Here is a 22,536-nt window from a genome sequence, read left to right as displayed (position 1 = left end):
ACTCCGTCGCTTACGATCTAGTGAAAACTAGATTGTCGGAGTCGGAAGCAGAAGCGGAAGAATAAACCAATTACAATGCTCCATTCTGGGCCTTGTGATTGGTTGGTTCTTCCACTTCTGCTTCTTACTCCGACAATCTAGTTTTTACTGGATCATAAGCGACAGAGTCGTAAACGGAATCGGAAGAAATGGAAACGTTCTGCTTCTTCCGACTCCGATTCCGTCGAGCTTATGACTCCGCTTATGACTCCAATTTTCGATTTCCACCAGGTCATAAGCGCTCTTACGTCTCCGACTACGACTCCGACTCCGACTCCGACTCCGACTCCGACTCCGACTCCGACTCCGACTCCGACTCCGTCGCTAGTGAAAACCAGCCTTTACAAGGGGTTCCAAATACAGTGTTTTGACTTGGAACCTTTTAGTATTTTGGAAAACTGGTCGCTAAGGAGAGGTGATCGCTTACGAGAGGTGGTCGCAACCAGAGGTTCCACTCTAGTTGAATAAGAGTTAGGTTAAAGACTTAACTGGCTCCCTAGAGTAATCGTTTTGCTACTATTCTGTCTTGAAGGGTGGTTTTTGCGTTCCTTTTTCCTTCCAGTTTACTCAGATCAACCAAAAATTAATAAGTAATGATAATATAGGGTTTACAATTATCTCTGTTAAAATAATGGCTTAAAATATATCAACAGAACATCGACCAGGTCACATAAGATTTTGCACACGACAAAAGTTGGGCTTATACAGGCAGTTTTTACGTTGTTGGAAATTTGAGGGAAAAAAAAAACACTAGTCCAACTTTCCTGAAAGTTCACGGAAAAGCAACACGGGAAAATGTACTATCAGTTTTAAGCTTTTTTGTGGTCTTGTAGTTGTACACCCCTACGAGTTTTGCTTGTACGTTCGAGTGCTTTACTGTGATTATCTATTCTATCAGTCCCTAGGTGGCACACAAGGCGGGCAACTACTAGAGAGCCTCCTGGCAACTCTTTTTTCCTAGTTACACATTCCTTTCCTTTTCTGCCATTCATCACCAAGATGTTGCTGATCTTCCACCACTTGTCCTGCATGTACCCTTTGGAAGCCACGTCAATACTTTTCTAGAATTCCAAAATGTACCTTCACTTGCTTCAATGACCGCATCCCATCGTGGCTTCCACCTGGCTTCCACCACCGGAGATCATATTACATGCATATTCCTCTTAAGGGGTATTGGTCTCCGCTGCTACTGCTAGAAATTTACAGAAAAGTACAAGTCGGAACCTCAAATTATTGTTAATTAATCACTTCTTTTTGTATTTGCTCGTTTAGATCAGAGAGAAGGAGATCATGAAAATGTGGAAATGGTAGTGATTCATCCCCGGGATCGAGCACAAGGTAATTTGTACTACCTGTTTAAAATTTGAACCCGATTGTAAGCTCTTTCCTGATTTATGGTCATATTAGAACGGCAGACAGAACTCATGAGACAGTTTTGTAACAATTTTTTTTTATATGAAACACTCGAAAGTACTGGTGAAATCAAAGTGATGATGAAATTTTTCATGTGCTTGCACAATTTCTTTGAAATTTGATATTTATTTTCTCGAGTTCTAATGAGAAATTGTTTTGGTGTTATTTCAGGCACCTATTAATATCTTAAGCTTTTAGAAAAAGTAAAAGAACTGTGACGAACTTAAAATTATTCTGGTACCAGTTTTTCTTCACACAAAAAAAAATGAAATTGCTCGATTTCATATCGGATTTCGTTTTTATTTCTTCTCTTTACATTTGGAATCGGAAATGGCTTCGTATTATCGAACGCAGGCAATCTTAGGCAATCTTATACATAAGCTCGTTTCACAACAACTCTCCTGGGATTCGGACTCGCTTAGCAGTTTGGTCTGCAGCGACCTTGCTGCTCTCCGATCGTCACCCCATAATGATAAAATCTTATTGCCGTTTCTTAAAATTTGTCTTCGTACGTTTTGGCCTACCGGATTTAATACGGCGCTGCACAAAACACCTTAACCCGTTCCTTTCCAACGTCAAATGTATACGAGCAAAACCAACAACATGAAATCAAAGAAAATTGAAATTGTACCCCTCCCAAGTTCACGAACAACAAAACTAAACATGTACAGCCAGAAAACCGCCTAATTGCAACAATAAAACAAAAAACAAATTTACGTTGTTTACAGTTGATCTCGAAAGAAAAAATGATAATAATAATTGTAAACTGGTGATATATAATGATTTTTCATGAATTATATCATGAATTATAATCCATCAAACATTTTCGCTTAAACGCGATTGTTCTAAACGCGTCACCCGACTGAATATGCGCCAGCTAAAACTAGGGAATATCCAAGTGATATTCCGTAATTTTTAAAACGCGCGCGCTGGGAAAAATGTTTGAAGGAAAATAAACACAATAACCTCCAATGACTTTAAAAATATGCTCGGATATTTGTCCTTAGACATTATCTGTTCCTTGAAACTCAAAGTTTCGCTTCTCGGAACAGGAATGTCCGCGGACAAATATCCAAGCATTATTTTCGCGCCAAATGGAGGCTATTATTTATATAACTAACAAAAAAATCTTCGAACGTCGGTATTAATCGTGTACATCACTGACATCACTCAGGTTTTATATGTATTAGAGTATAAAAAAAGTATTAAAAGACCTCACCCCTCGGTAATTATCTTACTTAACATGCAATGGTTAACTTTTGTAAATAAATCGGAGTAAATTATTGAAAATAAAGCATGTTTTAATATTTAAATAAATAATAAAACGTTTGAGTTTACAAAACATGTTTCGATTCGAGAGAAACTTCTCCCATCGTCAGGTAATCCAAGTACAAAGCGATGGAAGCTGAATTCATAATAAGTAGAAAATGCTAATTGTGATAAATAATAACAACAGAATGAAGCAAAACGTGAAAGTGCGAGAATTAAAGAAATAATTTTAGATTAACATGGTGTACTTAAGATAAAAGAGGCTACTCATATTCAGAGAGAACAACTCTCTTTGAATCAACAATTACACCATGTTAATCTAAAATTATCTCTTTAATTCTCACACTTTCACGTTTTGTCTTACTATTTATCACAATTAGCATTTTCTGCTTATCATAAATTCAGCTCCATCGCTTTGTACTTGGATTAACTGAGGATGACAGAAGTTTCTGTCGAAACACGTTTTGTAAACTCAAACGTTTTGTCGTTTTCTTAGAATTCTTTACTTGTCTGCCACTCTGATCAAGAGTCTTTAAATAATATTTAATATGCCAGATTAAAAAAAATACCAACCAAGGTAAATCAATACTTGCCTGTTCGTTCGCTCGTTTAGACCGAGGAGAAGGAGGAAATCGTGAAATGGTGGAAATGGAGGTTCCTGATGTCCAGGTTCCGGAACAAGGTAATTTGTACTTTCTTTTTAAAAACTGAATCTGAGTGTGTGATTTTCTAAAAAAAAAAAAAAAAACGAAACAAAACAAAGCAAAACACAGCAAACGGAAGAAACACAACAAAACGAAGCAATGCAAGGAAACAAAGATGAGAGCAGAAGAGCGAGACCAGGCTGCTGTCAATTTCATGTCTATTACACTGATTTTGTTGCTTTTTTAGCATGAATTTGTTGTGTTAAGGAAGTTCGACAGGAGCTGTGAGCACACGCATGTGTTACGCCCAGGCTATCAGCAGCCTGGGACTTTGAAAATTAGAAATACGCATTGAAGAAAACAGCTGACAATAAACGTAGCGCTAGAGATAGAGGGAACCATCTTGTATGTGCGAGCTCATATGCTCATGTTTACTTAAGAAGGAGAAGAGACAAGCTGAGTGTTCTTGCTACCTTAGTAAATTTTTTTATTTAAAAAGTGCATGATATGTCTTTTTTTCACTTGTTTGATTGAATCTACATGAGATCGTACGTATCTTAACGGAGAAATTACGCGACAATTACGCGAGAGTGTCAAATTTCTTTGTATTTCACTCACTTTTTTCGTTGTTTGGTTCAAAAGATATGTGCCAAGTTTCAACCCATTGCGGTTTCTAACCCAACCGGAAGTAAATTTCACGTTTCAGACGGCTGAAGCGCGGTGAAAAAAAAACAGAACGATATCCTTTTTTTCCGATTTCCATACCGTGATCTCGAGAAGATCCATTCAATTGAATATATATCTTTGAAATACTGAGAAAGCAAGAAAGTCAATTTTTGGAAGGTTTGACAGAAGCAAGGTCAAAAATTTAATAAATCTTCACCGTAAAGCATGAAAACTTCAGACTCAGTCGTATAGAAAAAAAGTGTAAAGATGGTTATTTTTTTGTGGTTTGCATTTTAAAGCAGAACAAGAGGAAGGAGTGGCTGGGACTCTTCACGTGGTTGTCGTGGAAGGTAATTATTGTACCACTTGGCGAGCCTTCTGCCAACTCTTTCATCCCCTCCCCTCGCTCCTGTCTGTTTCTGTCGATCTTCACCAAGTTTTTCTTGGTCCTCTGACACTTTTCCTACCCCCCTGGAAGCCGCGTAAATATCATTCTGGCCGGGATTGTAAATTGTCTTTACATTCCAAAATACCACTTTCATCTGCTTCATGGGATGCGTGGCTTTTTCGCCGTTGCTTTCACCTGGCTCTGACCAGCCGTGTTCATACTACATGCCATATATCACACATATACGAAAGACAGTGTTTCATCGGGATATATCTTCTCAATCGAAACAAAAAGAAAGGAGTAAGCGAAGAAGTCAAATCGTCAAAATCTATGTTAATTAAGACCGGACATCCAAACATCCTTCAAGGTTGTGATTTTCTTTATTTCAAACTTGATGAATTATTAATGAGTTTCAGAAGTATAGTTCTTTTGTGAGGTGTTCGTCCTTTTTGCATCCTTCAAAACTGTGGTCAAACGCGTTGTAGTCTCGTCCACATATGAACCCTCAATTATTGTTAATAAATTACTTCTTAGTTTGTTAGCGCGTCAAGATAAGGGAGAAGCAGACCATTAAAACGTGGAAATGACAGTGCTTAATGTTCAAGATCGAGAACAAGGCACTTTGTATTTTCTGTCTAATTACGGAGTTCATGGGTAGGCCCTTTCCCGTTATATTAAAAGCAGAAGCACAACTTATAACGAAACAATGCAGGAAAATTAACTGCTGGGTTGTACTGAAGTTTCAGGTCCACCGTTAGTGCCAGGAGAAGCAGGTAAAAATTAATAACGTGTTATTCACGGGCTATATCTTGTCTCAATACTATAGTATTTATAATGATGGTAAAATACTTGTATCCTAGTTCAAAGGCGCTAACATAAAAAATTAAGATTTCGCACCAGCCCTGACACTAAGATTAAAATAGGTCCGCAATGCGTACTTGTGGGCTTATGCTTAGTTTTGTTCTATTCGGTTGGAGTTTGTTTCTAAAAGTCAGTATCTAGGAGTTGAATTGCTATAAGTGAGAAGGCGATCACCGCAAAGGTAAAAGTGTTACTTTGAAACGAGAGACAACTGGAGAAAGCTTGTGGCCCCTTGGTCGCTTCCTAGAGGTAAAACGAAACAAGAGAGACGGCTCTTGTAAGGAGAGTCACACGCTGAAAACCAAGTCCGCGGTCCTGAAACGTCCCATCGACAAGATCGTTCTTCTAGAGGTTCCTAGACTCCACGAGAGCAGCTAAACATTGTTGATCTTACTGTCGTCGATTGACTGCGAGCAGTCTCTCTTTTGTTCGGAAATCCGCGGGGAATGAATAATCGCTGATCATGAAAATAGTGAGATATATACCTCAAACGTTGATATTTACGCATGTAAAACCTTTACGCTGTACACATGTATGTATTTTAAAATGCCCAAGTTCTCGGTATTTATCTCTTACTAAACATGCAATGGTTAATCTTGGTAAATAAATTGGTGTAACTTGTTGGAAATATGGCATGTTTCGTACTGAATTAACTCAGTTAAATTTAATCTAACAGTTAACAAATAACACCAACCAAGCTAAACCAATCTAAAAATGCTAAAATTGCAGTCTAGGATGGACATCAGTAGTATACATTGGACGTTGTGTTTGACACGGACTCTACTAAAACGTTAAAGCAAAGTTTATATACCTCTTACTAACTGAGTTCGAGGGCCGTCCTGTAAGTTACGGACCAGGTTTTTTTTCCCATCGATTTATGGCCCAAGCGCGAAACGCGCGGATCATAAATCGAAGTGGAAAAACTAGGATCCGTAACTTACAGTACGGACCGAGAAAACGAGGTTAGTAGGATATTTATTACTTATTTTTTTCTCAAGCATCTGAGCGGCCCGGAATCCTAAATCCTCGAATTTGATTGACTAATCATACGCACGTGACCGGTCCAGCTTTTTACGATACGGTCCACGGGCCAGATTTTTTTCCCCGCTGCCTAAATTTCGCTCCTAAAAGTTATCGGCAATCGTCAATCTTTTGCCTTCTTTTACACATCCATCGACGATTAGTCAACACAAGTTTATCTCTGTTCACTTTAAAATTGCGAGGAAAGTCACTGTAAGTAAATTCAATCGAGTGTTTTGAAGTTGTGAGAGTTTACTTGGTTGTTTATAGCTTGGCGCTCTAATGGCGCATAATCCTGTGTTTCTCTCGCCGTAAAATTTGAGTCAATTTCAGGCGAGTTTACCTCTCTGATCGTTGCTGTATTTAAGAGAATTTCTGTGGAATACACTTAACGAATTTCTACGCTTTCTGCTATTCAATTAACGATAGTAAAGTCTGATTTCAAGTGATTTTAAAAGCGACGATTGACAGAAATTGTTTTTGTTGTAAAACTTCAAACTTCGCACGAAATTTCACACCGCAAAAACACTTTTGGAGAACTTAACTGGTGAAATAAATGCAACTAACATAAAATAGTTCGAAAAAAATCTGTTCTTCAATACATCTTTCTTTGTCTACCATCTGAGTTACTCGCTCGTTAGTAGACGGCGCGCAAGCCGATTCATTGACAAGAGCTGTGTAAACAAACCCATTTGTAATCTGTAAAACCAATTTACTGCAGGAAAAAAACTAAACATGTTATTTGCCGGCTTAGGGTCGGTCCGTATAGTGAAAAACTGTGACCGAGGGCTTGAAAATGCTGCCCGAGGCCTGCAGCCTCGGGCAGCATTTTTAAGCCCTCGGTCACAGCCGGCAAATAACATATATATCTCTACTGTGTGTCTGACGGGTTCGGGAACGATATCTATTCACGCGGAACGGCTTCAAACTTTTGACACACCTCGAAAGCAAAACGAGTCAATTTAAAATCGTTCTTAAGTGACTCTTTAGTCGTTAGTAGGTTTTAATACACAACTTCAGAAGCAAAAAAAGTTTTAAATTCTTACTTGCTAAAAAAGTTAAGACCACTTGGCGATAAATCACGAAACATTTTGGAAACAAAAACAGCTTTAAATTTTAGCAGACCGTATAGTAGAATACGGCCCGCTAAATTGACCAATCACAGCGGGCGTACTAACTGAGAGCTACTTATACAAAGCTACTTATACAAAGACGTTTCGACCGAACAACGTTCGATCTTCGTCCGTTTAAAAAGCCAACTGAAGTTACTGGCTATCTAAGAGTTCACAGTTCTGCTCGTGCTACGAAATGCCGGCGAAATGTAACGAGCGAACGCTGCGCGACATACCAAATCATGAGAGTGACTATTTGGAATGGCGATATGTTCGTTGCCCGTATTTCGGTCTTCTTTAAGAATCCCAGGCCTCGAGAAAAGTATGTTATGGTAACCGCGAGCCTTGTCCACAGCAGTGGTGTGAACAAGGCCAAACTGATTGGCGTGTTGTGCAACCTTAGGAGTTACCGTCTCCAACTCGAACCGTCCTCTTGTGTTGTCTTAATCGCGTTGCCAAGGCTCTATCTGTTTGTCCATAATAAAAGAAATCACAGTCAAGCCTAACCGATTTTTGTAAGCCACATCTCTTGACTGTGGAGTAGGGTCCTTGGCCCATGGGAAGCGAGCGCGTAAAACATTAAGAGGTTTGAACCCTACTTTAACGTTGCTGTTGCGTAACATTCGTGAGATTTTCTCAGAGACGCCTCGACATTTGAAATGACCACTAAATTGCTCTAGGTGATATATGTGCTAGCGTCGGAGCTGTCGTTGTTGCTAGAAGCGTCGCGAGACAGTTTGCCGTAAGATTTGCAATTTTTGATGAACCGCAAAGGGTAGTTGTTTTCTCTTGGGAGCATGTTTCCTCTCTCTGGATCGTTCTGATTCTGTCGATGGTATTTGTCGAGCCCTATTAATGAGTGTATCCAAAACTGATCTTTTGTGTTGCACTAGGTGATAGGAGTTGTAGTCGAGGTATCTGTCTGTGTGTGTTGGTTTTCTGTATACACTCAATTGTATCTCTTCATACACCCTGGTGGTTGTAGAGTCCAGCAAAAAAAGCCTGTAGTCTTCCTCAACCTCCTTAGTAAACCGGATGTTTGGGTTGACAGAGTTCAGATGGTTACGAAACTCTTCCACGTAGTCTTTCTCCAAGCAGGTATGGCTATCATCCACGTACCACCTGTACCGTCATCGTGGAAAATGAGCGTCGGTGGAAATTGCCTTTTCCTCAGTCTGTAAACTCCACTACCAGGTTAGCGATCGCCGTGTGGCACTTACAGGAGACCCCATGGCACAGCCTAACGTTTGCGGGTAATAATCTTGTTCGCAACTGAAATAGCTGTTCTTTAAGACAAACTGAAACAACTTCATGATGTTCATCGCTAGAAAAGTCGAATCAAAGTGGGCGGAGATCATTTGTGACCCACTGGACCGAATAGATAGGATAACATTGTATTTCAGCATACACAATTAGTCAGCTCAAATATGTCTGAGTGTCGCGTTCTTATGCTATGAATTCTCCCGCGAGTAAGAAAATTCTCCCTTTTCTGTTGCTAAAGAAGGATTCTAAGTAGTGATTTTTGGCGAAAAACACGGAGCCGGATACATAATTATAGGAACCTGTATCGAAAGTACAACTTTTTACCGGAAAGCCCGAAAATTTTCGGGATTGGAATATAAAAGCAGAGGTCATTTAACATATTTTACCGCGTGACTCTCCAGTTAAATTTCAAAAGTCCGCCAAAATTTAAGCAAAATAGACCCCCAAATTAGGAAATTTGCTGCGACTTAGTCTTTATGGGCTTGAAGGAAGGCCTGGTCAATGAATTATAAAAATGGTGGCCTCGATCAGTTTAAAAACAACGAATTCGGCGAGGTTTTACATGGGTATCCTATCCTCTAATGGCGTAAATTGGATGAGGAAAACCAAGCCCAGCTTTGTGTAGGTGTTGTCATCATTCAATAAAGGACTAACTTTCTCTTTGTACCCAACCGTGTCCATGACAACTACAGCCTTCCTCTTATCTTCTGGTACAACAGTAATAGAAGAGTCCTGTTGAAGGTTTTTTACCGCGGCGAGTTGTTGTCGCGAGATGTTAGGGTTGGTCTCAGGTTTGCTGTTCTTCAAAATGTGAACCGTTAGATAGCCAGTAATTTCAGTTGGCTTTTTAAACCGACCAAGACCGAAGTTATTCAGTCGAAACGTCTTTGTATAAGTAGCTATAAACGTTGCTTTAACGTTTCAGCAGAGTCAGGGTCAAACACAACTTCCAATGTGCACTACTGAAGCTAAATCAATACTCGCCTGTTTGTTTGCTCGTTTAGACTCAGAAGAAGGAAATCGTGAAATGGAAGTTCCTGATGTCCAAGGTCCGGAACAAGGTACAATTTACTTTATGATTAAAAACTAAACAAGAGTGTACATTTGGGCTCTTCTCCTGATAAATCAACGGCAGAAACACAACATAACGAAGCATGTAGTGAAAGGAGGATTAGAATTGCACACCAATGAAAGGATCAGGCTGCTATCAATTTCAAGTCCTTTTTGTTGTAGCTTTTGTACTTAACTAAGCAAATTAAACGATGAATTTTAATTCAAATTTAATTTTATGTTATGTATATTTATGATCAAGCCTGCAGAGTGTGGAGGGTTGCATTCAATGATGGTATAGCTGATCAAGTTATAATACATTCGTATAATTGTTCTGATTTGCTGGTATACATATGCATTTATTGTCCCTGAGAGTGCTTGTCTGGATCCTGTACCTGTATTTATAAGGGAGTTCGACAGGAGCTGTGAGCACAAGCATGTGTTCCACCCAGCCTATCATAAATCTGGAACTTGCCAAAGCAGAAAGCGGCGACTAGAATCTCGATTAATGACTCAAGTGTTGTGTTGTATTGAAATTGCAGATCAAGAAGAGCGATTACCGTTGCTGCCAGGAGAAGCAGGTAAAAACTCAATATTTTTATAATACCTGGTCACAACACTTAAAATAGTACAATACTTGTATCTCTTCCTTCCTCGGATGTACAAGTGGGAGGGAGTACTGATGTCAACCCGCTCAATTATTGTAAAGGCGATTTACTCTAAGAGGCTGAAACTTTCAGTAGCTGTTTATCAATCCTCTGCGGACATTTTGATATGTCAATTGTGTGTCAATACATATAGTTTTGGACGTTGAAATGGAAACCGCAAATTTCAAGTCGGTCTGGCCACAAATTAACTTTTTTGACATAATTTTCTATTTTTTCCAGTTTTCTACTAACATCAAATTGCAAAATTTATGAATGCTTGCATATAATAAGCATTCTGGCTTGATTTTATATTTTCTTACAATATCCTAAGCTATTAATAAACAGCCGCCTGTTTGTTTGCTCGTTAGACCCAGGAGAAGGAAATCGTGAAATGGCGGAAAAGGAAGTTCTTGATTCCAAAGGTCTAGAACAAGGTAATTTATACTTTCTGTTTAAAAACTTAAACCAAGTGTGGGTTCTTCTCGCGATAAATCAACATCAGAAACACAAAGTAACGAGGCAATGCAGCGAAAGAAGGATTAGAAGAGCACGACAATGGAACAACAAGGCTGCTATTAATTTGATGTCATTTATGTGTTTTATATAAATTTTTATTAAACCACCTTTGCAGCCGTTATTAGGGTCTTCATGTTATTAGTAGTCACGTTATTAGCGTTGCGTGGTGACCCTAATAACGGCTGCGAAGGAGACTATGTAAAGTGTGGAAGACTGAGTTTAATGGTGCCATTGATACAGTAGTAATCAAGAATGGATTAAGTATTCTTGGTTGTGATATATTCGTACAACTGTTTTGATTCGGTGGTATCGATAGTTACTGACAGTGCTGTCGACATCATGGTTTTGTTGTAGAGGAGGACGTACTAGGGAAGTTCTAGCGCATGTAAATATTCCACCCAGTCTATCATAAGCCTGGAACTATCCAAAAATAGGTCTGTTTAGAAATTGGGTATGAACGAAATATTAATGGAAGAAGAGAGCTACTAAAATCACTTTTAAACAACTGTTCCTTTGCATTAAAGTTGCAGGTCAAGAGGAGCAAATACAGGTTGTGCCGGGAGAAGCAGGTAAAAACTCGTTAAGTTTTCTACCCATATATGGCTGTGCAAGGATTGGGAACTCCCAAATTTACGAATATGATTGGCTGAAAGCGATATTAACCGCAGTCTAGATTTTCCCATCTAAACTAGCATACAGACTGCTCTGTCTTTTACATTCGACCTGAAAAAGCGGCAAACAGAAAATACAAAATCGTTTGGCTTAAAATTGTTTCACTAAAAATATTAAATGGAAGAGCTTTAAGACGAAGAGTAGAAAGGCAAATAAAACGGGCAAGCTCCGGTAAATCCAAGTCAAATTAGGCAATCAAAAGTCCAGCTGAATACGAATTGAGACGTTGTTGTAAGCTCAGAAATGTAAAGCAGTCACTACAAGACTCAGAGGGGCTTAAGCGTAAAAAAATTGATGTATCAATAAAATGATTAAAATTAAAATTAACATACTTATTCATATTGTTATATTGTCAAATTGTCATATTGTCATATTGTCATATTGTCAAATTGTCATATTGTCATATTGTCATATTGTCATATTGTCATATTGTCATATTGTCATATTGTCATATTGTCATATTGTCATATTGTCATATTGTCATATTGTCATATTGTCATATTGTCATATTGTCATATTGTCATATTGTCATATTGTCATATTGTCATATTGTCATATTGTCATATTGTCATATTGTCATATTGTCATATTGTCATATTGTCATATTGTCATATTGTCATATTGTCATATTGTCAAATTGTCATATTGTCAAATTGTCATATTGTCAAATTGTCAAATTGTCAAATTGTCAAATTGTCATATTGTCATATTGTCATATTGTCATATTGTCATATTGTCATATTGTCATATTGTCATATTGTCATTTTTAAATCATAAGTGTATCTACTGATCCAAAATGGTCCATTGGTTCTTCTAGGAGGAGGGCGTGGGGGCCTATTAGAAACCGGAAAACCGCGCAAAAAATCGCCTAAAATCGTCAAACCGCAAAAAATTTCGTCGAAAACGGAACACCGAAATAAAAGCCCTCACTAACAAAGCTTTGGTAGTCTTCAGAATCTCTCTTCCTGCTATCTGTTTTTTATACGTCTAAACTTGTTTTACTTCCAGAAGTTCTTTCTGCGTGTTCCCTCGTTAGTGCAGAACACATCGTAGTCTAATAAGTTCCTTTTTTTGTGTAAATCGGCTCCACAGACCTATAGCAATGTGAAACTAGAAACAAATTGCACGATAAAATGATTTTAGGCGATTTTTGTTCAAAGAAACACCACATTCTGAAGTTACTTTTTGATTGCCATTGTCAGAATTTTCATTTGTGTAGGCACAATGGCAGCCGCATTTTACAACCAAATAGCCTCTCCTTTGCTTTTATTCCTCGTAAACCGGGAGCGAGTGAGCGCTGTGTTATTCAGCGACGAAAAGGGGACACAACTCGTAGTTGAGCCATAGAAATTCGATGGTCCACAGTCTAATATAAGGTCAAAGTCCGCAAGATATTATCCCAGCAGCGTGATATTTGAGAAATAGTTTTTTGCTTGATGTTACCTTTAGCTTTTCGTAGTCTGCTTGGCAGCCGTTACGACCTAAATAACGGCTGCTAAAGAGACTAGTAGGATTGTCATGCATTCCTTTAACTGTAAGTGGTCTCTTGGAATTACAGCTTTAGCGCGACTGCGGGAAGTAACTTCCTTGGCAAAACCAGAGAAACTGTACAATGCATTGAGCAGAAAAATCCGAAAAACTGCCATCATTGTTGACAAAAACCGAAAACCAAAGGTTAAATTGGAGAAAACCCACAAACCGCTCAAGACACCAAAACCGAAAAACCGCAGTTTTAAAGTGCGAAAACCGAAAAACCGAACAAAAAATTGGCCAAATCCGCAAAACCGAAAATCCCAACGCTCCCCTGTTCTAGGCGTCTCCACCCTGTCAACCTTGGTTGTTCAAGAATTTTAGTTGTATTTTAATTTTAGTGTGTGTTATAATTTTTTGTATTACAATTTTTTGAAATAAATTTAGTATTATATCTTGTCATAAGTTAACTCTTATTAACCGAGCAAAGTCGGTCTGTATGGGAGAATCTTGACCGAGGTCAAGACTCTCCCATACAGACCGACTTAGCTCGGTTAATAAAATGTTTATTATATGGCAAAGAAGAAAACTTTAATTCGTTTTATGTAACTGGTTTGCTGACATTTTGCTTGCGAACGGCGATGAGTTCAACTTAAACCTGCCGAAATTTGCTCGTCCTCTATACTTTTTTGTTGTCATCAGACTTTTTGGCACTTTCATAAATGATTGAGAAGAAAATAAAAGAAAATGGTGTGCATTATTGTATTTTAGTTTGCTACTTTTTCAACGCAGAATGAAACCGGACTAGATGCCGGTCTAGATGGGAAAATCTAGACCGCGGTCAATATCGATTTCAGCCGATCAAATTCGTGAATTCGGTAGTTCCCAGTCCTTGTGAGACACAGCCGTATAATAAACTAAGATATTAATTATTCTGAAATATTCGCATCTTTTCCTTTAAGTTGAAAAGTGCTTATAAAAGAAACAATTTAGTAGCTTTAAAATCTTAAAAGACTTAGATGTAAAAGTTATGAAAATGTCATTGAAAACAATTAAAACTGAAAATGCTTTTTGCCAAAAGCGAGCAAAAAGAGACCCTGAACTCCTGTTTGTTGTCTCGTGTGGAAGAGTGTCCCCAGGGGGGGGGGGGGAGAAGGGGGGGGAAGGCAGTGTTACTTAAAATGAACGTGCTACAAAAGTTCTTTAATTAAAAAGTAAATTTTGAAGGGTATTGTTTGATGATGTATGCAGCGAAGGAGGCGAAGTATAGGGAACCAGATGATCAAAATGCCTTGTAGGTGATATTTGATCTGTATATTAAGTGATTTACTGAATGTTTGGAATGTCATCTGTCAAAGAAAGGTTGAATGGAGATTTGAAGATTTGACACTAGCTAAGGCTAACAAATTAAACAGCTTTTTAACGTAAAGCTTGAATTTAAGTTCCACTTGTAAGAGTTGGTCGTAGCGTAACATGTTTTAAGCTGGTTATTAATTTTTTTAATTTGGATATGTTTTGTAAGCAGATCAAGATGAGAGAGTTATTGGGCCTGCCCAGGTAGTTGCCGTGGAAGGTAATTACTTATCTTCTATGGTATAGTCAGAAGTTAAATTTTTCCGCCTCAGCTCGCGATCGATTTACAGTGAGCTACAGCCACTGAATTTACTTCTTCGTCTTAACTTCATACTGCAAGCCTAAGTAGTATATTTTGAAACAGTAGAAATGGTCGTTACAAAGTTCTTACCAATCTCGAAAAAATCAGCCCTTGCTTTAGAAATAAAGAACACCACGCCATCGGTATATAGTCTTAATTTTATGCAGGGCCCCTTTTGATACCAGCCTATGGCTGATGGGGCTACCCTGCCTAAGTAAAGATGACTCGACTTGACTTGACTTCAAAGCAACTTCTACTGTCACAAAAAAAGCAAAAAATGAAATTATGGTAACTACATGCGATAATGATGGAGTTGTTTGTAAAAAATGCAAGGATGCCTTGCAAGCAAATTTCTATTTCCAAAACCAGCACACTTAAAACTGAATGCCATCTAAGTGATGGCCTCGCACATAATTTGATGTCCAAAGAGAAAAGTTGGACTTAGTGAAAGGAAAATGTTGATAATAACGGCATAGTTTTGTGTCTGTCTTCAAAGATCTAATTTGTACTTTCTCGTTCATCCGTCATATGTATTCCCACCCCGTCGTGTCGAACTTATCGTAATGAAGAGTATTTCTGTTGCGATGAATAGTCCCAGTAAACTTCCAGAACTTTGTATAGAGCAGTCTAGAACCAAACGACACCCATCCGTAAATTAGGAGTACATTCTGTAACGTTCTATCAATAATTGATTGTTTGATTGATCGATCCATCCATCCATCCAATGATTGATTGATGGATAGATGGATTGATGGATTGATTGACTGAATGACTGACTGACTGACTGATCGATCGATTAATTGATTGATTGATTGATTGATTGATTGATTGATTTTTTTGTCTTTCACTGACTAATGCAACTGACTGGCTCGCGACGTTAATTGTTGAAAATGTTAACCATAACTTTTGTTATATATTTTTCTTGCAAACCAGCACAAGATCAAGACGAAGAGGAACCCAGAAAAGAATGCCAGCTAGGACCAGATAAGCAATCTTTAGATCCTTCCAAGGATGCCCTTGGCGTTGGATGTGATGACGACAAAAGCGGCTGTGAAACGTTGCAGACAGCCACAGACGAGGCATCTTTCTCGGACGGAGCCTTGGAATATGACACAAAGTTGTAATCCACCGTCATTATGTAGAACGCGCTGGTAGATTAAGGCTGGTTTCCATGTGAATGCTGTAGATTGATTGACTGAAGATTTGCCCACAAATTCGAAGTGGAATTAGGGTTGAACACTATTCGGTAAGGTCTCGTCTTGAATCATTTTCCTCTGAATGATGAAGTGTCAACTTGGTACAGGAGATTTGCTCAGTGTTAGTTTAGTTACTGAAAAAAATATAAAAATACTCCGGCAATCGCGTGAAAACCGGCCTGATAGTATAAATACCGTAAGCTAGTAGAAGAGGGATGTAACATCAACAACAGTTTTAGAACTTCTTGATATTGTTTGGAGATACCATTTCTTAGAGGTATGCCTTCGAATTTAGTTTGAGAGTTTTAGGCTTATATCCTTGGTTAAGTATACTGACGGCTCAATGCCAATGACTACGCTTGATTACTCTTAGTTTAATCTTGTCCTATTTTAAATTTTAGATAATTGTTTTGAACCAACAAATGCGTGTCTAAATGAATTTAAAATACAACCAAAACGTCAGTGAACTTCTAACAGGATGTTTCTGGCACCAATACGATTTCTATTCAATGGTAATTAATTGGTTAATAATCATGCAATAATGACACATTTAACGAGAGTGAGCTTGTCAGCGTAAACTGTTATCAAAGAGTTCCTTAGGCAACTAAAACTAGCAAAACCTCTATAGATTCAGTAAAATGTGCATGTATAAGGTTAAAAAAAAACTATATAGCAATTAGTCATCTATGAATCTTAATTATGTAGTTCAGCATACTTAAAAATAGGTGTGCAGTATTCATTCACCCAGGTGTCATTTTCGCTCTGTTGAGCGAGAGTTAAAATCCACTTCCACGATGACGTTGACAATGACGCTGACGGTGACGGTGGCGCTCACGGTGACGGTGACGGTGACGGTGACGGTGACGGTGACGGTGACGGTGACGGTGACGGTGACGGTGACGGTGACGGTGACGGTGACGGTGACGGTGACGGTGACGGTGACGGTGACGGTGACGGTGACGGTGACGGTGACGGTGACGGTGACGGTGACGGTGACGGTGACGGTGACGGTGACGGTGACGGTGACGGTGACGGTGAAGGTGACGATGAGGGAGATGGTGACGGCGACGACGACGACGACGATGCCGATGACGATACCGATACCGATGACCATGACCATGACCATGACCATGACGACGACGACGACGACGACGACGACGATTACGACTACTATTGTGATTCTGATGCTGTTGTGACCGCGAGGATGATCGTGACAGTGATGATGGCGGTGATAATGGCGGTAATGATGAGGGTGACGATGTGCGCAGGTATGATGACGATGGCAATGAAAATGATGAAAATGAGGATGATGACAACGCTGGCGACTATGATAATGACGATGGCAATGAGGATTATGATGACGATGGTAAAATACTTTGGGAATGACGTCTGATATGAAGACGACGGTTATGCCAACAGTGACGATAAACGATAACGATAAATAATGACGAGAACGAGGACGACGATGTTCAGTCAGTTTCACTGACCTCATTGTAATAGATCTTAACTATTTGGGGCTAAGCTTGATGTCCTGATAAAAGTCAATCTTATCGGTAGGCATGGGGTCCATAAGTATCTAGAAAATATATATTTCTTGCAGTTAATAAGAGAGTTATTACACGACTGAAAACGCTAATAGAAAATACCACGATCACGGACCGGCAAAACATCGCAAACTTCAAGCGTTGAATTCTGATTGGAATCCGACTGGGCGTATACTCACGTCTGATGTTAAGCAACACGGAAGGAAAAGAGCTGAGTTTGAAGAAAAAAATAATCGAATCACTAATGTTAAAGAAGGTTCTTCCACAAACGTGAGCAATAAGACTACCTGAAAATCGTCAGACTTAAGAGCGATCCTCGGGACCGGCAATGGAGCAATCTAATTGATTGATTGTAATCATTGGCCCTCTGAATTAGCTTGGTCGTGTAATAAATAAGTATATTCAAATTCTGTCACATAGTTTAGAGCATATAAGCCCAATTTGAAGTGTTTTGGCACATTACCCCCTCCCCCGCCCCATTTAGAAGCTACCCCGCTTATATCCCCATCTATAAACAAGCACAAAACTATTCCGGTTATAAGTCCCAACCCCTCCCCCCCCCCACCCCCACCGATGTAACCCCTACTTTACTTTTTCTTCTTTTAACAATATGATCACTATCAAATAACCAGTAGAATGAGGAACGATGTACTTCTTACCATTCTGTCAAATACCGTCGACAAATGTGTTTTAAGTGTGCAACAATTATCAAAAGCCGACATGCAGAGCAGCTCTGAAAAAAGGATTAATCTTTATTCAATTTCAAAAGGTTTACTTTTGCCCAACCCGTATCTCTGGCATCTGCCAGTACAAGTAAGCTCCATACAATGAACTCTGTGCTTCCTGTATTTGTTTTCTTAGCTGTGCTTGGTGGTTCATGTTCCCAAAAAGATAAAATACCACTGAAGGTTAGCTGGTTTCATCTGCTCACTTCCAAACTTTTATTTTTGTTTACGTTGCTTATAAGCCGCCCGGATACATGTCGTCCGGTTTATAACCCCATCCAAAATCCCTTATGAATTTGAATAGGCCCAGAGCTTATAACCGGAATTTGAGGGTATTTAACATCTCTTTCATTGTCGCACTTCAGTAGTTGACTACTTAAATTTTCTCTCTTGTAGGAATTAAACAAAATATTAACTTTGCCTTGCTAAGGGAGAGTGCATGCCATCATGGCCTTAAAGTGCGTAGATTATTGGATAATGTAGCAGTTCTCCTCAAAGTGACACGGACACGAGAATGTTCTTAAGGACTTCATAAAGTGAAGGAAAAGGAGAAAGCAAACAGCGTGACGGCTGCACTCCCATTAACCTTTTTTTAAAATGGTGTACAAGTACTTCAAGTACAATATATTACACAATATTTCAATAAGCAGCGCTGTTAAACTACACAATTACTTAATAAAGCCTTCGAGAGAGATCTAGAAACGTGTTTACTGAATTGTGTTATATTTAAATTCTTAGAATACTGGTAGATTTCCAAAATAAGCCCTGAGCTATATTTCGTCATGTATTTGTTCAGAAGAGAGACTTCGCCTCGGAAAACATCGAGAGAAATTCTCGGGAAAACAAAACAAACTGTTTTCTCTTGGGACCAGGGATTAAGTGTTAACTGCGTTCGACTTTAAGACAACGCTGCCTAGTTTGCGGAGGTTCCTGTGACTTCTTGGGTGTTCTTTGTAACTAAGGTGAAACAATGGGTCAACTACCATTTCGGCGCCATCTTAGCCTGCGTAGCTCGGCGGTTTTTAAGCAATTTGAGTGCACTAAGAAAGCGGCGAAGCGAAGCGGCGATAACGAGCGCCAAAGGCGCGTTAACGAGTGGCGAAGCCGCGCGGAGCCTGGGAGAGAGACAACTGTACTTTTGCAGTTGCGTGACTCATTCTTCGAGTACTGTACTTTGTTGATGTTCGTACTATGTGCGGTTGCCTCGTCGTGAGTGTTGTTTTGTCGTTCCGTGGGCAAGTGTTGCTTCGTCCTTCCATTGGTTCGTCGTCTAGTTATGTAAATGACGTCTTCTCGGAGATTTAACAACGTCGGAAGGAAATGTGTGCTGTTTCTGTTTCGATTGGAGGAGAACGTGCCATGTGTCATGGGTCGAGAGCCTCGAACAACCCTGCCCGCACAATCACAGGTGTCCCAAACTCACGATTCGGGGAATCGACCAAATATCAACGATTTATGTGCGTGTTTCAAGTGGGACGCGCCAACCAAAGTTGGCGGTGTTACGACGCAATTTAGGCGCTCCTGCAAGGCATTGCATGGAGTTTAAAATAGCGCAGGATAAAAACGCTCAACGAAATAAAATGTTACCTTTTTAAATAAAATAAAGAAAATATACTCACCTTGCCTGGTTTCTGTTGTCCATTTTGCCTATTCCATCGTTTTGGGGGATTTTAGAGGTGTTTGTAGGAGCTTTCTATTGCCAGGTGTATAGACGAAGTCAAGGCTGGACAGAGCTGTTTTGAAAGACCTGTACCGCGAGGCCGTTTTCTGCCCGAAATTCGAATCTGCGGGTTTTTACTGTGACTACAGTAAGCTAAATACTTAGTTAATTAAAATAAAGTTTTACAAGATTGCCGTGTTGCAATGGGACCTGACGGACTGTTTCTAAAGAATCGGCTAAATTTACTTTTGAAACGCCCTCGTGAGTCTGTTTTGGGTAGGTTTCTTGGCAAACTGTTGCATGGTGATACCCCGCGTTATAATTTTTTACTTCGTTTGAGGTGGCTCGTGAATGACCTGGGCAGGTTCTATTATTGTATTGAGAGCTAAGGATAAAAAATAGATTTTGCAAGTACTCCGTGGTAAGTCCTTTCGTCATCATTCTAACATTAGGATCGCATAATGTGATTAGCAAGTACAGAACAGGAAGTGCAAAACTCAGGAAACTGTTTCTTTTAATCTCCGCTTTAAATATGATTATAAAAGCATAACAGGCAATACAGACATTTTAATTCCTATTTTTTGAGCTTTCTTCTGTTTTCCTATATTACAGTACGATAACAAGTCCAACAAAACAGTTGCACAGCTGTTGCCAAGCGTCTCTGCACTCTCACTGCCCAACACTGTCGCTAACGAGAGTTAGTGAAGGCTCTCGAACAAGAATTATTCTCCTTTACGATTTGACGTAAAAAGCCAATTCTTTGTTTACTCTAGCTCCTAACAACTTGTCGAAATGCCTTTCAAATCCGTCAAGTAACTCTTTAACTGCATCTAACAGACTCGTAAAGACGCCAGCGACAAAGACAGCCAGAAGACTATTGCACACTAATCTTAAAAACAAAAGTTTCGTTTGTTACCTTTAAAAGAGCTACACAATTTTATGAATCCTGTGAATTATCAAAAGATCAATAGCCAAATACTTGACACTGTGGTTACAAATCTGTATATCTCACGTCATTAAGACTGTTATCCACTTCTGTTATGGCTACGCATCAGTGAATAGAAAGTTATATTTGAGTGGTTGCATTATTAACGTCGTTTTTTCTTGCGAAATTCACTGAAAAGGCACTCCATGCGAGACCACTATTAGCCATAGAGGCATGGTTCTCTAGTTTACAAAGCGAAAATTAATTTATGTGTGAAGATTATTCACAAACAGGGCTCTTGCAAAATTGAGCCAAAACCAGCGAGCTTCGTGTTAATGATACAACCAAATGAATATAATACCACCTAATACTTATAGTTTAGCTTGCAATAACGTTTCCCTCTTGTTGAGTAATGTCTTGCTTCGGCAATGGAACACTGTATGACTTATTAACTCCTCACAAAAAGTGGAAAAATTATTCAAATATATTCCAAACTTTTCTAAACATTACATTATGCACAGCTCCACAGATTCCAACATTAATTAACATTAGCCGTTCCTAAAGTTACCTCTCCTTTCGCTCTTAGTTTCTTAATAGCATCAGAAAGAGAGAATTTAAGATACAATTATTACATATACAGACCCCGAGGATAAAATGCTAATACATGATGACAATCCGTCTTACTGCTACAGAACTCTCTTTACATCGACCACATGGCTCAAAATAGTATTTTCCTTCACTTTTGTTTGGGTCACATTATAGAACGTTGGGTGCGGTTTGAAATAAAATGTTTTAATCAAAATTTCCATTGTAGTGATTTCTTTCCGTCGATTTAGTGTACCTATATACGTTTGTGGTTACTGAATGTAAGAGCTTCTTACATCTTGGCCCACAGTACATCGTAATACTTAATTAAAGAATTAATTGAGCCGTTAAAGGAGCTACGTCACTGTTTGCGCATCTTGAAAAGTTTAGCCTAAATTTTTCAAGTTCGTCGTTTGCAATCCGCGTTAATCTTCTCCATTTTTAACCATCCTTGTTCCTTTACGGTGTACTATTATCTCTTCGGCGTTTTTCTAGCTTGGTAAACTGTTATTTTCAGGTTTCCTTCAATTTAAAGGTAATTTTGTACGTGGCCAAAATAACTCAAAATAATGTGACTAAGCTCCTTTAAAACACTCTACGACTGTATTATTAGGGTAAGCAAGTACAAAGTCAAATCAATGCACCCATCTAGTGCCCAAAGCCACTCAACACAAAATACTTCCAGCCATAGCCATGTGTTCTATAGCATATCATTCTGCCCACGTTGGTCTTCAGGAGGTTCAGGAGAACCTGAGTCGTATTGATCCGCTGACCGCAAGGCTTCGCGGGCAAGAAAGTTCTCCCTCTTGACTTGGTTTTCAACTTCTTTTGGAATATCCGGGATAATCCAGGCCAAAATTGCCGTCATGCCGAACACGATGTGCTGTTCAAAGTGACAAGAAAACAAATTAGATACGCCGCATTCATGTTTCGTTCTAATTGTGTTTTGTTTGAAGCCAAGAAAGATTGTGACTTCCATTCATTATACATGTACATTCCCATCTTAATTTAAGTCTGTTCGCGTGACTTGATGCAATAAAAAATCTAGAAGCCCTATGTAATGCGTGTCTTCTAATTTTTTTTTTTTTTTTTTTTCATCGCTGTACGACAAAATGGCTCTGTGGTTATTGCAATGGAATCCAGATCGAGCGGTCCGGGTTCGAGCTCTGGCCAGGGACATTGTGTTGTGTTCTTGGGCAAGACATTTTACTCTCAGA

General features: G+C 39.1%; 3 protein-coding genes across 7 annotated transcripts in view; 2 read left to right on the top strand and 1 right to left on the bottom strand.

The window, feature by feature from the left end:
* Positions 1-1,288: 1,288 nt before the first annotated feature.
* LOC149118888 (uncharacterized) lies at positions 1,289-5,658 on the top strand. Its single transcript, XM_089292912.1, has 5 exons — positions 1,289-1,377; positions 3,335-3,403; positions 4,331-4,381; positions 5,160-5,192; positions 5,528-5,658. Exons 1-5 carry the CDS (start codon positions 1,344-1,346, stop codon positions 5,656-5,658), a joined length of 318 nt encoding a protein of 105 aa, XP_089149038.1. The 5' UTR covers positions 1,289-1,343.
* Positions 5,659-9,372: 3,714 nt separating this feature from the next.
* On the top strand, positions 9,373-16,545 carry LOC149118887 (uncharacterized). Of its 4 annotated transcripts, none has more exons than XM_089274434.1 (7): positions 9,373-9,455; positions 9,680-9,736; positions 10,268-10,306; positions 10,741-10,806; positions 11,413-11,457; positions 14,556-14,603; positions 15,618-16,545. In XM_089274434.1, exons 2-7 carry the CDS (start codon positions 9,703-9,705, stop codon positions 15,806-15,808), a joined length of 423 nt encoding a protein of 140 aa, XP_089130560.1. In that variant the 5' UTR covers positions 9,373-9,455; positions 9,680-9,702; the 3' UTR covers positions 15,809-16,545. The 4 variants fall into 4 exon arrangements, with proteins under 4 accessions (XP_089130560.1, XP_089130550.1, XP_089130556.1 ...); XM_089274424.1 differs by having other exon boundaries at positions 9,373-9,466; XM_089274430.1 differs by lacking the exon at positions 10,268-10,306 and having other exon boundaries at positions 9,373-9,466.
* Positions 16,546-20,306: 3,761 nt separating this feature from the next.
* LOC110040956 (anoctamin-4-like) overlaps positions 20,307-22,536 on the bottom strand; it is a 37,293-nt gene continuing 35,063 nt past the window's right edge. For both annotated transcript variants that reach the window (XM_089274378.1, XM_089274383.1), the window contains exon 27: positions 20,307-22,202. In XM_089274378.1, the coding sequence (XP_089130504.1) occupies positions 22,020-22,202 (183 nt within the window). In that variant the 3' untranslated portion in view covers positions 20,307-22,019. The remainder of the gene's footprint in view (positions 22,203-22,536) is intronic.

This window comes from Orbicella faveolata, unplaced genomic scaffold, assembly GCF_042242905.1.
Source record: "Orbicella faveolata isolate gen_17 unplaced genomic scaffold, um_ofav_v1 contig_1, whole genome shotgun sequence".
Lineage (NCBI taxonomy): Eukaryota > Metazoa > Cnidaria > Anthozoa > Scleractinia > Merulinidae > Orbicella > Orbicella faveolata.
Note: the sequence above shows the minus strand (reverse complement) of the source record. Positions and strands in the feature narration are given on the sequence as shown.

What these genes read in the sequence shown, in the direction of transcription:
- LOC149118887 (XM_089274419.1), top strand. Translation starts at nt 9,628, where the DNA reads ATGTGCACTACTGAAGCTAAATCAATACTCGCCTGTTTGTTTGCTCGT. An exon ending in TGTCCAAGGTCCGGAACAAG is followed by an intron (nt 9,737 to 10,267) that starts GTACAATTTACT and finishes TTGAAATTGCAG; the next exon opens with ATCAAGAAGAGCGATTACCG. An exon ending in GTTGCTGCCAGGAGAAGCAG is followed by an intron (nt 10,307 to 10,740) that starts GTAAAAACTCAA and finishes TTTGCTCGTTAG; the next exon opens with ACCCAGGAGAAGGAAATCGT.
- LOC149118888 (XM_089292912.1), top strand. Translation starts at nt 1,344, where the DNA reads ATGGTAGTGATTCATCCCCGGGATCGAGCACAAG. An exon ending in TCACGTGGTTGTCGTGGAAG is followed by an intron (nt 4,382 to 5,159) that starts GTAATTATTGTA and finishes GTTGTACTGAAG; the next exon opens with TTTCAGGTCCACCGTTAGTG. An exon ending in GTTAGTGCCAGGAGAAGCAG is followed by an intron (nt 5,193 to 5,527) that starts GTAAAAATTAAT and finishes GTCGCTTCCTAG; the next exon opens with AGGTAAAACGAAACAAGAGA.